General features: G+C 39.7%; 1 protein-coding gene across 2 annotated transcripts; it reads left to right on the top strand.

Moving 5' to 3' along the window:
• Positions 1 to 3,010: 3,010 nt before the first annotated feature.
• IL17A (interleukin 17A) lies at positions 3,011 to 10,687 on the top strand. 2 transcript variants are annotated; one of them, XM_077902638.1, is made up of 3 exons: positions 3,011 to 3,037; positions 8,861 to 9,057; positions 10,450 to 10,687. In XM_077902638.1, exons 1-3 carry the CDS (start codon positions 3,011 to 3,013, stop codon positions 10,685 to 10,687), a joined length of 462 nt encoding a protein of 153 aa, XP_077758764.1. The 2 variants fall into 2 exon arrangements, with proteins under 2 accessions (XP_077758764.1, XP_077758763.1); XM_077902637.1 differs by having other exon boundaries at positions 8,855 to 9,057.
• The last annotated feature ends 2,301 nt before the right edge of the window (positions 10,688 to 12,988 follow it).

Genomic DNA, 12,988 nt, shown 5'->3' with positions numbered 1-12,988 from the left:
AAAAAGAAATGGAAAGTTTCCTGACCCACTTTAAATCAGTGTTTCAGTAAAAGGCTAGTGAGAAACCCACCTAAGGAGGAGGCTTGGTTTCCATGAGGTTAACAGTTATTACTCAAAGGAGAAATTGACATGCTTATATGATGTGTTTGATTGTGGATTTTAATGTAGGGATTGGGGAAACACTGATAGATTGCGGTTGTTTTAAGATGACGTACTGTGAGGTATCTTCCTTCTTGCATGACTCGGTCTTTTACAGAGATTCCAGGCATTATCTCAGTGCTTTAGGGCTGGAAAAGATGTGTAAAGAGAGTCTTGTTTCTGAGATAAATGATAAAGTCATTATGCATTATTTGTAAGTTACCAGGAACAGAATCAAATATCTCACATGGATAATGTAGTGGTTGTTTTGACCATATAGATTAGGTTTATTTTGTAAAGATGTTCAAACAGTTTTATGATCTGATTCCATCAGATAAAGTAGTCTTCTCTGGACCATATATGGGGCAGTATCAAAAATCAAAAGTAGAAGAAAATAAGTCCTCAAAGAAGCTGCTCACACAGATCTTCATCAGGGAAGAACAACCCCCCAAGAGTTGGAATGACCAATGGTGATAAAACAGAATCCAAATGTTGAAGAGGACTCTATCCCTCATCTCTCAGCCTTCACCAGCCTATTAACAATCACCCTGTTCAGATGTCCTCATTGTCAATCATTTCTTCAATCCATCATGTCACTAAGGAGGAGAAATTCCTCCAACAGGGATTCCAGAGGAAGCCTGTATCTACCTCTACAATATCCCCACCCAACAATTCATCATTCAGGTTGGTCCTTAGAAACACAGCCACTGTGGACACCTAACAATAATATGCTGGAGAGGAACAAAGATACTATCAGGTTGACATTAAGATTGTTATTTCCTAGTTAATAAATCATATTAAATTCATATATAGTAAGTCCTGCTTCTTATGAGACAAAGGCTTTAAGCTCAAAGCTGAGCCTCTGGTACATAATACCATTAATATCTTGAAGTTGGGGATAGATAATCTAGACCTTGATAAGCTGAATATAAATCTGGATCTCAATTAAATCCTGACTTTGGCAATTCTCCAAGGCCTTCCAGATGACTATCACAAACATTCTCCCTTAATATCATGTTTTCATTTGAAGTGTCTGATGTTGCTTGATGATGTTAGCCTATTTTCAAAGTAAAATCTGGCCTCCACATTTTAAATTCAAGAGGAGGGGCACATGGGTGACTCAGTGGCTGAGCATCTGCCTTTGGCCCAGGTTGTAATTCCAGGGTCCTGGCACCAAATTCCACATCAGGCTTCCTGCAGGGAGCCTGCTTCTCCCTCTGTCTTTGTCTCTGCCTCTCTCTGTGTGTCTCTCATGAATAAATAAATAAGAATCTTTAAAAAAATAAAAATAAATAAAACTCAAGAGGATACACTACAGCTATTTCCTCTCTCTATTAGATCAAAATCAAGAGAAAAGGGGACGCCTGGGTGGCTCAGCAGTTGAGAAACTGCCTTTAGCTTGGGGCATGATCCCAGAGTTCTGGGATCGAGTCCCACAGTGGGCTCCCTGCATGAAGCCTGCTTCTCCCTCTGCCTATGTCTCTGCCTCTCTCTCTCTCTCTCTGTCTCTCTCTCTCTCTTTTTCTGTGTATCTCCTATATAAATATTTTTTTTAATTTAAAAATACCCCCCAGTTCCATCCATATTGAAGCAAATGGAGGGTATTTGTCATTTCTAATGGCTGAGTAATACTCCATTGTATACATAGACCACATCTTCTTTATCCATTGGAACTGGAGGGTATTTTCTGAGTGAAATAAGTCAATCAGAGAAGGACAAACATTATATGGTCTCATTCATTTGGGGAATATAAAAAATAGTGAAAGGGAATAAAGGGGAAATGAGAAAAAATAAGTGGGAAATATCAGAAAGGGAGACAGAACATGAAAGACTCCTAACTCTGGAAAACGAACAAGGGGTGGTGGAAGGGGAGGTGGGGGGGTGGGGGTGACTGGGTGATGGGCACTGAGGTGGGCACTTGACGGGATGAGCACTGGGTGTTATTCTATATGCTGACAAATTGAACACCAATAAAAAATAAATTTATATAAAAAATATTTTTAAATTTAAAAAAATTAAAAAATCAAGAGAAAAGGAGTTTTACTATTGACGTTCATGGCATTAAATAAAATGGCATGCACATCTTTGGATAGCCATCACCTCAAATGTTAACACATATTGATCACTAATGATGGCACAGGGCCTCTTCCTATACTGAGACAGACTATTGTTATTTTTTATTTAAAAAGGCTGTAGAATAGTGCACCTAGGTGGCTCAAAAGCATCTGCCTTTGGCTCAGGTCATGATCTCAGAGTTCTGGGATCGAAACCCACATCAAGCTCCCTGCTCAGTGAGGAGTCTCCTTCTCCCTCTCCTGCTCTCACTCCTGCTCTGCCTGCTTATGGTCTCTCCCTCTCAATCTCTCTCTCTCTCTTTCTGTCTCTGTCGATCCCAGGACCCCAGGATCACAACCTGAACCAAAGGCAGATGCTCAACCACTGAGCCATCTCAGTTTGAGTTTGGGTGCCCCAAAAACTCACTCTATTAAAATGGAAATTGAACCTCAAGATAATGAGGTACCCAAGGGCATGTGTAATGAATGGCAGAGCTGCAATGAACACAAAAGTGACTTTTGTCCAGTGTCCCAGGCATCGTAATTCTCAATCCTGCATTCCCCCATCTCAAGAGATATTCAAACCTGAGCCAGCTACGTTTTCTTCTTTACCCATCACGAAAGGAAATTTCTCTGACCTCATTTGAGGATGGAACTTTGAACTAAAATGGTGTCATCCTTGAACCCACTTCAACACGTCAACGTAAGTGACCACAGAGGAGCAAAGTCCTATAAAAACGGAGAAGATAGCGCTACACTTTGTCCATTTCGCAACAGACACAAGCTCATCCATCTCCAGTCAATTGGGAGAAACTACAATGACTCTGGTGACAACTTCATCCATGGTGAGTCCTACACTAATATGCAATGCTTTTGTTGATTTAGACCAGATAATGTTTTTGGACTGCAGGCTTGATATTCTGGATTGTAACTATGGAGATCCAAGAATGCTGCATACACAGGATAGGAAACAAAAGCTTTGGTAGATACTTGTCATTTTATAGCATTTTCAAGAACTGATATACATCAGTTTGAAAGATGAGATGAAAACTGAAAGATAGCTAGATTAAGGCTAAACCACATGAGAAGTGTCACATGATGCTGTGCAGTGAGAAAGATTGTTTATTGAAAATCTGCTTTTCTGAGTACAAGGGACTTAATATAATTCTCCCACAGCATTTTTCTTTATTCCCTAATAAAATAGGACAGTATCCTTGAGAATTTAACTAATTGCAGCACTGATTTTCCTTTCCATTATTCTATTATTATACCACAGCCTTTTTAAAAAGGATTTATTTATTTATTTTAGAAGGGAGATGGGGGAGGGGCAAAAAGAGAGGGAGAGAATCTCCAGCAGAAACCCCAATGAACATGGAGCCCAACATAGGGTTCAATCTCAGGACCCTGAGATCATGACCTGAGCCAAAATCCAGAGTCAGACACTGAACCTACTGAGCCACTCAGGTGCTCCTATTATACCATAGTCTTATATGCCAAACCTACTTATGCTAATAGATACACATGTAACTATGGTTTAGAGTAAAGTATCTTTATTTTTTGTATATTTTTATTGGAGTTTGATTTGCCAAAATATAGCATACAACCCAGTGCTCATCCTGCCAAGTGCCCCCCTCAGTGCCTGTCACCCCGTCACCCTATCCCCCCGCCCACCTCCCCTTCCTCTACCCCTTGTTCATTTCTCAGAGTTATGAATCCCTCATGTTCTGTCTCCTTCTCTGATATTTCCCACTCATTTTCTCTCCTTTCCCCTTTATTCCCTTTCCCTAATTTTTATATTCCCCCAAATGAATGAGACCATATAATGTTTGTCCTTCTCCAATTGACTTACTTCACTCAACATAATACCCTCCAGTTCCATCCATGTTGAAGAAAATGGTGGGTATTTGTCATTTCTAATGGCTGATTAATATTCCATTGTATACACAGACCACATCTTCTTTATCCATTCATCTTTCAATGGACACCAGGGTCCTTCCACAGTTTGGCTATTGTGGACATTGCTGCTATAAACATTGGGGTGCAGGTGTCTCATCGGTCTTTCACTGCATCTGTATCTTTGGGGTAAATCCCCAGCAGTGCAATTGCTGGGTCGTAGGGCAGGTCTATTTTTAACTCTGAGGAACCTCCACACAATTTTCCAGAGTGGCTGCACCAGTTCACATTCCAACAGTGCAAGAGGGTTCCCCTTTCTTCACATCCTCTTCAACATTTGTTTTTTCCTGTCTTGTTAATTTTCTCCATTCTCACTGGTGTGAGGTGGTATCTCATAGCGGTTTTGATTTGTATTTCCCTGATGGCAAGTGATTCGGAGCATTTTCTCAGGTGCTTGTTGGCCGTGTCTATGTTTTCCTCTGTAAAATATCTGTTCATGTCTTTTGCCCATTTCATGATTGGATTGTTTTGTTTCTTTGCTGTTGAGTTTAATAAGTTCTTTATAGATCTTGGATACTAGCCCTTTATCTGATACGTCATTTGCAAATATCTTCTCCCATTCTGTAGGTTGTCTTTTAGTTTTGTTGACTGTGTCTTTTGCTGTGCAAAAGCTTCTTATCTTGATGAAGTCCCAATAGTTCATTTTTGCTTTTGTTTCCCTTGCCTTCGTAGATGTATCTTGCAAGAAGTTACTGTGGCCAAGTTCAAAAAGGGTGTTGCCTGTGTTCTCTTCTAGGAGTTTGATGGATTCTTGTCTCACATGTAGATCTTTCATCCATTTTGAGTTTACCTTTGTGTATAGTGTAAGAGAGTGGTCTAGTTTCATTCTTCTGCATGTGGATGTCCAATTTTCCCAGCACCATTTATTAAAAGGACTGTCCTTTTTCCAGTGGATAGTCTTTCCTGCTTTGTCAAATATTAGTTGACCAGAGTTGAGGGCCCATTTCTGGATTCTTTATTCTGTTCCATTGATCTATGTGTCTGTTTTTGTGCCAGTACCACACTGTCTTGATGATCACAGCTTTGTAGTACAACTTGAAATCTGGCATTGTGATGTCCCCAGCTATGGTTTTCTTTTTCAATATTCCCCTGGCTATTTGGGGTCTTTTCTGATTCCACACAAATCTTAAAATGATTTGTACCAACTCTCTGAAGAAAGTTCATGGTATCTTCATAGGGACTGCATTGAACATGTAAATCGTCCTGGGTAACACTGACATTTTCACAATATTTATTCTTCCAATCCATGAGCATAGAATGTTTTTCCATCTCTTTGTGTCTCCATCAATTTCTTTCAGAAGTGCTCTGTAGTTTTTAGGGTATAGATCCTTTATCTCTTTGGGTAAGTTTATTCCTAGGTATCTTATGCTTTTGGGTGCAATTGTAAACGATATTGACTCCTTAATTTCTTTTTCTTCAGTTTCATTGTTAGTGTATGGAAATGCCACTGATTTCTGGGCTTTGATTTTGTATCCTGCCACACTGCCGAATTGCTTATGAGTTCTTGCAATCTTGGGGTGGAGTCTTTTGGGTTTTCTATGTACAGTATCATGTCATCTGCAAAGAGGGAGAGTTTGGCTTCTTCTCTGCCAATTTGAATGCCTTTTATTTCTTTCTGTTGCCTGACTGCTGAGGCTAGGACTTCTAGCACTATGTTGAATAGCAGTGGTGAGAGTGGACATCCTTGTCATGTTCCTGATCTTAGGGGAAAGGCTCCCAGTGCTTCCCCATTGAGAAGGGTATTTGCTGTGGGCTTTCTATAGATGGATTTTAAGATGCTGAGGATTGTTCCCTGTATCCCTATACTCTGAAGAGTTTTGATCAGGAATGGATGCTGTATTTTGTCAAATGCTTTCTCTGCATCTATTGAGAGGTTCTTGTTTTTTCTCTTGTTGATATGATCTATCATGTTGATTGCCTTACAAGTATTGAACCAGCCTTGCATCCTTGGGAGATCCCACTTGGTCATGGTGAATACTCTTCTTAATGTACTGTTGGATCCTATTGGCTAGTATCTTTTTGAGAATTTTTGCATCTGTGTTCATCAGGGATACTGGTCTATAATTCTCCTTTTTGGTGGGGTCTTTGGTTTTGGAATTAAGGTGATGCTGGCCTCATAGAACGAGTTTGGAAGTATCCCATCCCTTTCTATATTTTGGAACAATTTTAGTAGAATAGGTATTGTTGCTTCTTTAAACGTTTGATATAATTCCCCTGGGAAGGCATCTGGCCCTGGACTTTGTGTTTTGGGAGGTTTTGGATGACTGCTTCAATTTTCTCCCTGGTTATTGGCCTGTTCAGGTTTTCTATTTCTTCCTGTTCCAGTTTTGGTAGTTTGTGGTTTTCTAGAAATGTGTCTATTTCATCTAGATTGCCTAATTTATTGGCATATAGCTGCTCATAATATGTTTTTTAAATCGTTTGCATTTCCTTGGCATCGGTTGTGATCTCTCCTTGTTCATTCGTGATTTTATTAATTTGAGTCTTTTCTCTTTTGTTTTTAATAAGGCTAGCTAATGGTTTATCTAGCTTATTAATTCTTTCAAAGAACCAACTCCTGGTTTTGTTGATATGTTCTAGATTCTATTTCATTGAGTTCTGCTCGAATCTTTATTATCTCACTTCTTCTGCTGGGTGTAGGTTTTATTTGCTGTTCTTTCTCCAGTTCCTTTAGGTGCAAGGTTAGCTTGTGTATTTGAGATTTTTCCAATTTTTTGAGGGATACTTGTATTGCCATGTATTTCCCTCTTATGACTGCTTTTGCTGTATCCCAAAGATTTTGAATGGTTGTATCTTTATTCTCACTAGTTTCCATGAATCTTTTTAATTCTTCTCTAATTTCCTGGTTGACCCTTTCATCTTTTAGTAGGATGCTCTTTAACCTCCATGTGTTTGAGTTCCTTCCAAATTTCTTCTTGATTGAGTTCAAGTTTCAAAGAATTATAGTCTGAAAATAAGCAGGGGATAATCCCAATCTTTTGGTGTCAGTTGAGACCTAATTTGTGACCCAGTGTGTGGTCTATTCTGGAGAACGTTCCATGTGCACTTGAGAAGAATGTGTATTCAGTTGCTTTTGGATGTAAAGTTCTGTAAATATCTGTGAAATCCATCTGGTCTGGTGTATCATTTAAAGCTCTTGTTTCTTTGGAGATGTTGTGCTTAGAATATCTGTCATTTGCAGAAATAACCGTGTTGAAGTCTCCAAGTATTAGTGTATTATTATCTAAGTATGTCTTTCCTTTGGTTATTAATTGATTGATATACTTGGCAGCTCCCACATTAAGGGTATAAATATTCATGATTGTTAGGTCCTTTTGCTGGATAGATCCCTTAAGTATGATATAGAGTCCCTCTTCATCTCTTACTACAGTCTTTAGGAGAAACTTTAATTTATCTGATATAAGGATTGCTACCCTTGATTTCTTTTGAGGACCATTTGCATGGTAAATGGTTCTCCAACCTTTCATTTTCAGGCTGTAGGTGTCCTGAGATCTAAAATGAGTCTCTTGTAGACAGCAAATAAATGGGCCTTGCTTTTTTTTATCCATTCTGAAACCCTGCATCTTTTGATGGGATCATTAAGCCCATTCACATTCAGAGTTACTATTGAAAGATATGAATTTAGTGTCATCATAATACCTATTCAGCCCCTGTTTTTGTGAAGTATTTTTTTGGGTGTCCTCTTTCTTTTACAGAGTTCCCCCTTAATATTTCTTGAAGAGCTGGTTTAGTGGTCACATATTCTTTCAGTTTCTGCCTGCCTTGGAAGCCCTTTTTTTTTTTAAGATTTTACTTATTTATTCATGAGAAACACAGAGAGAGAGACAGGCAGAGACACAGGCAGAGGGAGAAGTAGGCTCCATGCAGGAAGCCCGACGTGGGACTCTATCTTGGGTCTCCAGGATCATGCCCTGTGTTAAAGGCGGCGCTAAACCACTGAGCAACCTGGGCTGCCCTCTTGGAAGCTCTTTATCTCTCCTTCTATTCTGAATGAGAGCCTTGCTGGAAAAAGTATTCTTGGCTGCATGTTCTTCTCATTTAGTACTCTGAATATACCCTGCTATCCCTTTCTGGCCTGCCAGTTCTCTGTGGAGAGGTCTTCTGTTAATCTAATATTTCTCGCCATATAAGCTAGGCATCTCTTGTCTCTTGCTGCTTTAAGAATTTTCTCTTTATCTTTGGAATTTGCAGGTTTCACTATTAAATTGTAAGGGGGGGGATCAGTTTGGGGTGGAACGTCTGCCCAGCATTTCTTGCATGAATACTGATGTGATGTGACATGAATTTTCTTCAGGCCTTTCTTCTAAGGTGAGCATTTGGGTTCACATAGGACTTCAAGAATGCTAGGACAGAGATAAATGATATAGGAGGACATTTTCTCTCAGAAAACCAAAGCCATTTTAATCTAATGGCCTGACAGAGATCCATGTACCGACAGAATGATGACTTGTCATTTTTACTAAGATTACTGCCAACCAATAAAAAAGGTATCTCTCCTCAGTTGAAAGGAGAATGTTTAAGACTGGTAAACACTCCATGGTCTATAACATTATTATATATAATTGGTCATATAACCAGTTTTTCATCTTACTGATCTGAAAATTTATTACAGACTGTACGTTCTCTATGATTAACAATACAGTGATCGGCACAATTTGTTAACAAAAACCATACATTAATTCAATCTCCTACCTCTCCTTCTCATTCAGTTCCAGTCACTGTTGCTGCTGTTGAGCCTGGTGGCTATCATAAAGGCAGGAATAGCATTCCCACAAAATCCAGGATGCCGAAATACTGAGGACAAGAACTTTCCTCAGCATGTGAAGGTCAATCTAAATATCCTTAACCGGAATACGAACTCCAGAAGGCCCTCAGATTACTACAACCGATCTACCTCACCTTGGAATCTGCAGTACGTAATGGCCCCAGATAAAAATCTCTGTGTTGTTCTATCTTTTATGCATCAGATTGACAGTTAAGTCACCTTGAGGATTATTTTACTCAAAATCATCAATCACATCTGGAATGGCCATTGTGCAAAGCAAGGATTCTCAAACTTTATTCGATAGACTTCTTTGATAGAGCATAGGACCACCTCTCCCCCATAATACCTATCCATTAGATCTCAGTGTCACCAACACCAAAAACCCACTCAAATTAATGGTGGTCATTATTCTAATATTTATGATACCCCAAATCTATTAATTTATTTTTTAAAAATAGAAATTTTTTTAAAGATTTTATTTATTTATTCATGAAAGACACAGAGAGGGGCACAGACACAGGCAGAGGGAGAAACAGGCTCCATGAAGGGATCCCGACGTGGGACTCGATCCCGGGTCTCCAGGATCACACTTTGGGAGGCTAAACCCCTGAGCCACCCGGGCTGCCCTAAAAATGGAAATTTATCATAGAGGATTAATGCTTGAATTTTCTTTACCAGACCTACCATTAAGATGATTTGTTGAAAGTAACTAGTAATTAACTGGGATTTTTGTGCCTTTTTTTGTCAGATTAGCAGTGGAATAACATAGTTTGAATCCCAGTGAAGAAAAATATCATGTTGAATATTTCCACCCCTTTTTGAGTTATATAGTCTTTATCTATATCACCAACAGACCTATTATATTTGCCATGACCTTAATACAACCAATATTTAGACCCCATTAGGACTAAATACAAAATGGATTATAGTGCTTTGATTTCATGCAAATAAGCCTCAGTTATGTGATGACTATAGATTCACCTGACTGTGGTTTCTTCTCCTCCCATTACTAAGAACAGTTCAAATAAGTCAGTTCAAAAGCCAAAACAAGTCATTCACTCAGCTGGAGAAGAGAGGGAAGAGAAGGTTATAGAGATTCCAATCCTTCGTGTCAGATCTGGGCTTTCTCCCATGAATGTGCTTTCAGATAAAATTCCCTGCTTCAAAGACAGTCTTCAATAAATCAGATTAATGGCTCTCATAATCTTAGATGATTCCCTTGGCCTTTCTCTATTAAACAGACCCTAAGAAATTGTCCTTTGTATCAAACTGAAATTCCCTCTGCAGTCTCAGTCTATCTTATTTGGTTTGGTGTTCAAAGAAATTGGGAAAAATGGATCATTCTTTTCTGTAACATTTCATATGCTTACAACTCCAAGTTTTCCCCAAACTACTTTTTCAGACTAGCAATACTTCAAGAATTTGCAATGCCTATCTTTTGTCACCCTGTGAATTTGCCTCCCTTCATTTATTCCTGTCTGATTTCCTTCCTGCTTTACCAGGTATTCACTTCCTCCCTTGCTTTTGTCTTCTTTACAGCCGCAATGAGGACCCTGAGAGATACCCCTCTGTGATCTGGGAGGCGAAGTGCCGCCACTTGGGCTGTGTCAATAATGAAGGGAACATAAACTACCACATGAACTCCGTCCCCATCCAGCAAGAGATCCTGGTTCTGCGAAGGGAGTCGCAGCACTGCCCCCACTCCTTCCGGCTAGAGAAGATGCTGGTGGCTGTGGGCTGCACCTGTGTCACCCCTATTGTTCGCCATGTGGCTTAAGAGCTTCTGATCTAATCCCAGCTCCCCAGAGCAGACTTTCTGGGAAAGTAGACCCAGCCCCATTTCTGACTAAACTCATTAGGGTTCTTAAACTAGTTCATCCAATTGAAGTTTCAGAGGTAACACTTTTGTGCAGAGATAAAATCTGAATGAGCCTTCCCTCTCCCCAAAGATGAAAGTTTTCACTGAGTACCACTTTGCTTTTTATTGTGCTTTTTTAAGGGCTTTAAGTTATTTATGTATTTAATAGACCCTGAGATAACTTGGGGGCCAAAGTTTCCATTTTAATGAATTACATGCCTTATTTTGTACTTTTTTAAGACCAGATTCCAGACTTGATAATTTTATTATTTAACAGGTAAAATCTCTATTTATATGAACTATTTATGGATCTATTTATATTTCTTAGGTCTTTATAGAAAGGTGAAAGAGTGTGATTATCTGTTCTGCCTAGGGAAATCCTACAGAGAATTCAATGGCGGTTGAAAATTTCTGAGTTTGTATTACACATGGATAAAGGATTCTTTTTCCTCTTTGTGCTTTACAAGTGGATGACATGGCTATTAAAAAATGACTAAAGACTAAACCTAGTTTCATATTTATTAATTTTGTAAATTGTTGAGGTTTCACAAGAGAGATGGCAAGTCTAACTGCTCTGTTAAACCCTCATAATAAAAAAATTTTGTAATAAAGTTTGGAAAGAAAATTGGTTTCTCATTTTTTCTCATTAAAAGTACTTCAGAGAACTCAGCTTTTCCCTATTTGAAAGAGTTTGAAATTTTGCTGACAGAACAAAACAAGGCATGCCTTTGAGTAATAGCTTCCCACCCAACCCAAGTCCAAGTACTCAATTTTATAAGCCTTCCAGACAATAGAGGACTGAGGCTTTCATACTATTGGCCCATGCTGAGGACACAAGCATTCCAAAATGAATTAAGCAAGTAAAAATAAGGGCTCTGTGAAAACAGCCCATCATTATTTAAGAACTTACAAAGACAAGACAAGACCATCCCAAAAATATGACCTGAAGTTTGACAGGAAGAAGGGCTAAGGGGAAAAAAAAACATTGTTTTCAGACTAGAATGTCTATTCTCTCCCCAAACTTAGGCTTCTTTTGAAATTAATGCCAACAACTGGAGATCTAGAGAGGAATATTTTCCTCTTCCTCAGGCCACACCCCAGGACTACCCCTCCTGCTCCTGGCCTCTGATCCAATGCTCCCAGGATAAAAAAAAAAAGAGCCAGTGAGGCAAAACAAACTTCAAGTATGAGAAATGTTTAGCTCAAGTAAAATAAAAACTGAATCATATTCAATCCCAGAGTAGTTTCAGGTTTCAAGTCATAATCCTGTTCCCCCACCATGGCCTGACACACTATCTTGCCCTACTTCTAGAGGCCTCTGGAAATTCTCAGGCCAGTCCAACTTCTCTCTGTTTGGTAAAGTCTATCTTGTGAGATCCTTCATTCTCCCACATGCACCAGCCCCACTAGGAGGTCCGTGACTTCTCTCTGCTCTTTTCCAGTTCCAAACCCAGGGGTCCCTCCTTCTGGTGTCATTTGTGTGCCCACATTGATTTGGCCATCTCCTGTCCTGGTCCTCACTTAACAGGTCCACAAGTAGCTGGCCCTGGCAGTTCCTTACCACCTTCATACTTCCCAACCTTGTGTTTAAATCCTGCTGCTCATTTCCCAGTTTTCCCCGAATGATGGCGGTGAAAATAAAAATTTGTTTCTGTTTTGGGATGGAAGCAGGAAATGGGCAAATGTATCCACAGTCCTGATCGACTCTTTCCCACTAGACTGTATGCCTGGGAGTTCTATGGGTGGGAAGAAGGAGTTACCTCCCGCATCTCCCTCCAGTAGGTGCTGCTTTTATTCTGTCTCCCTCTTGCCCTGTTAGCTCCAGCATCTACCCAGTCACCTAGAAATTTGTGAGGCATCCCTGAGGCTTCCCTCTTCCACCTCCTCAGGCCTAATGCCCACACATCACGAAACTCTAACTTTCACTTTCTGAACATTCTCAAATTAACCCCCTCCCTGAGACACCTGGGTGGCTCAGTGGTTGAGCATCTGCCTTTGGCTTAGGGTGTGATCCCAGTTCCTGTGATCGAGTCCTACATTAGGCTCCCCACAGGGAGCCTGCTTCTCCCTCTGCCTATGTCTCTGCCTCTCTTTGTGTGTCTTTCAGGAATAAATAAATACAATCTTTTTAAAAAAATTAATTCCCTCCCTGCCCAGGTTTAAGTCATCATCTTTTCTTATTTCTCTCCTTAGTTACTGCAACTGTTTCCCAGATGTCCT

The sequence above is a fragment of the Canis aureus genome, chromosome 7 (assembly GCF_053574225.1).
Source record: "Canis aureus isolate CA01 chromosome 7, VMU_Caureus_v.1.0, whole genome shotgun sequence".
Taxonomy (NCBI): Eukaryota; Metazoa; Chordata; class Mammalia; order Carnivora; family Canidae; genus Canis; species Canis aureus.
Note: the sequence above shows the minus strand (reverse complement) of the source record. Positions and strands in the feature narration are given on the sequence as shown.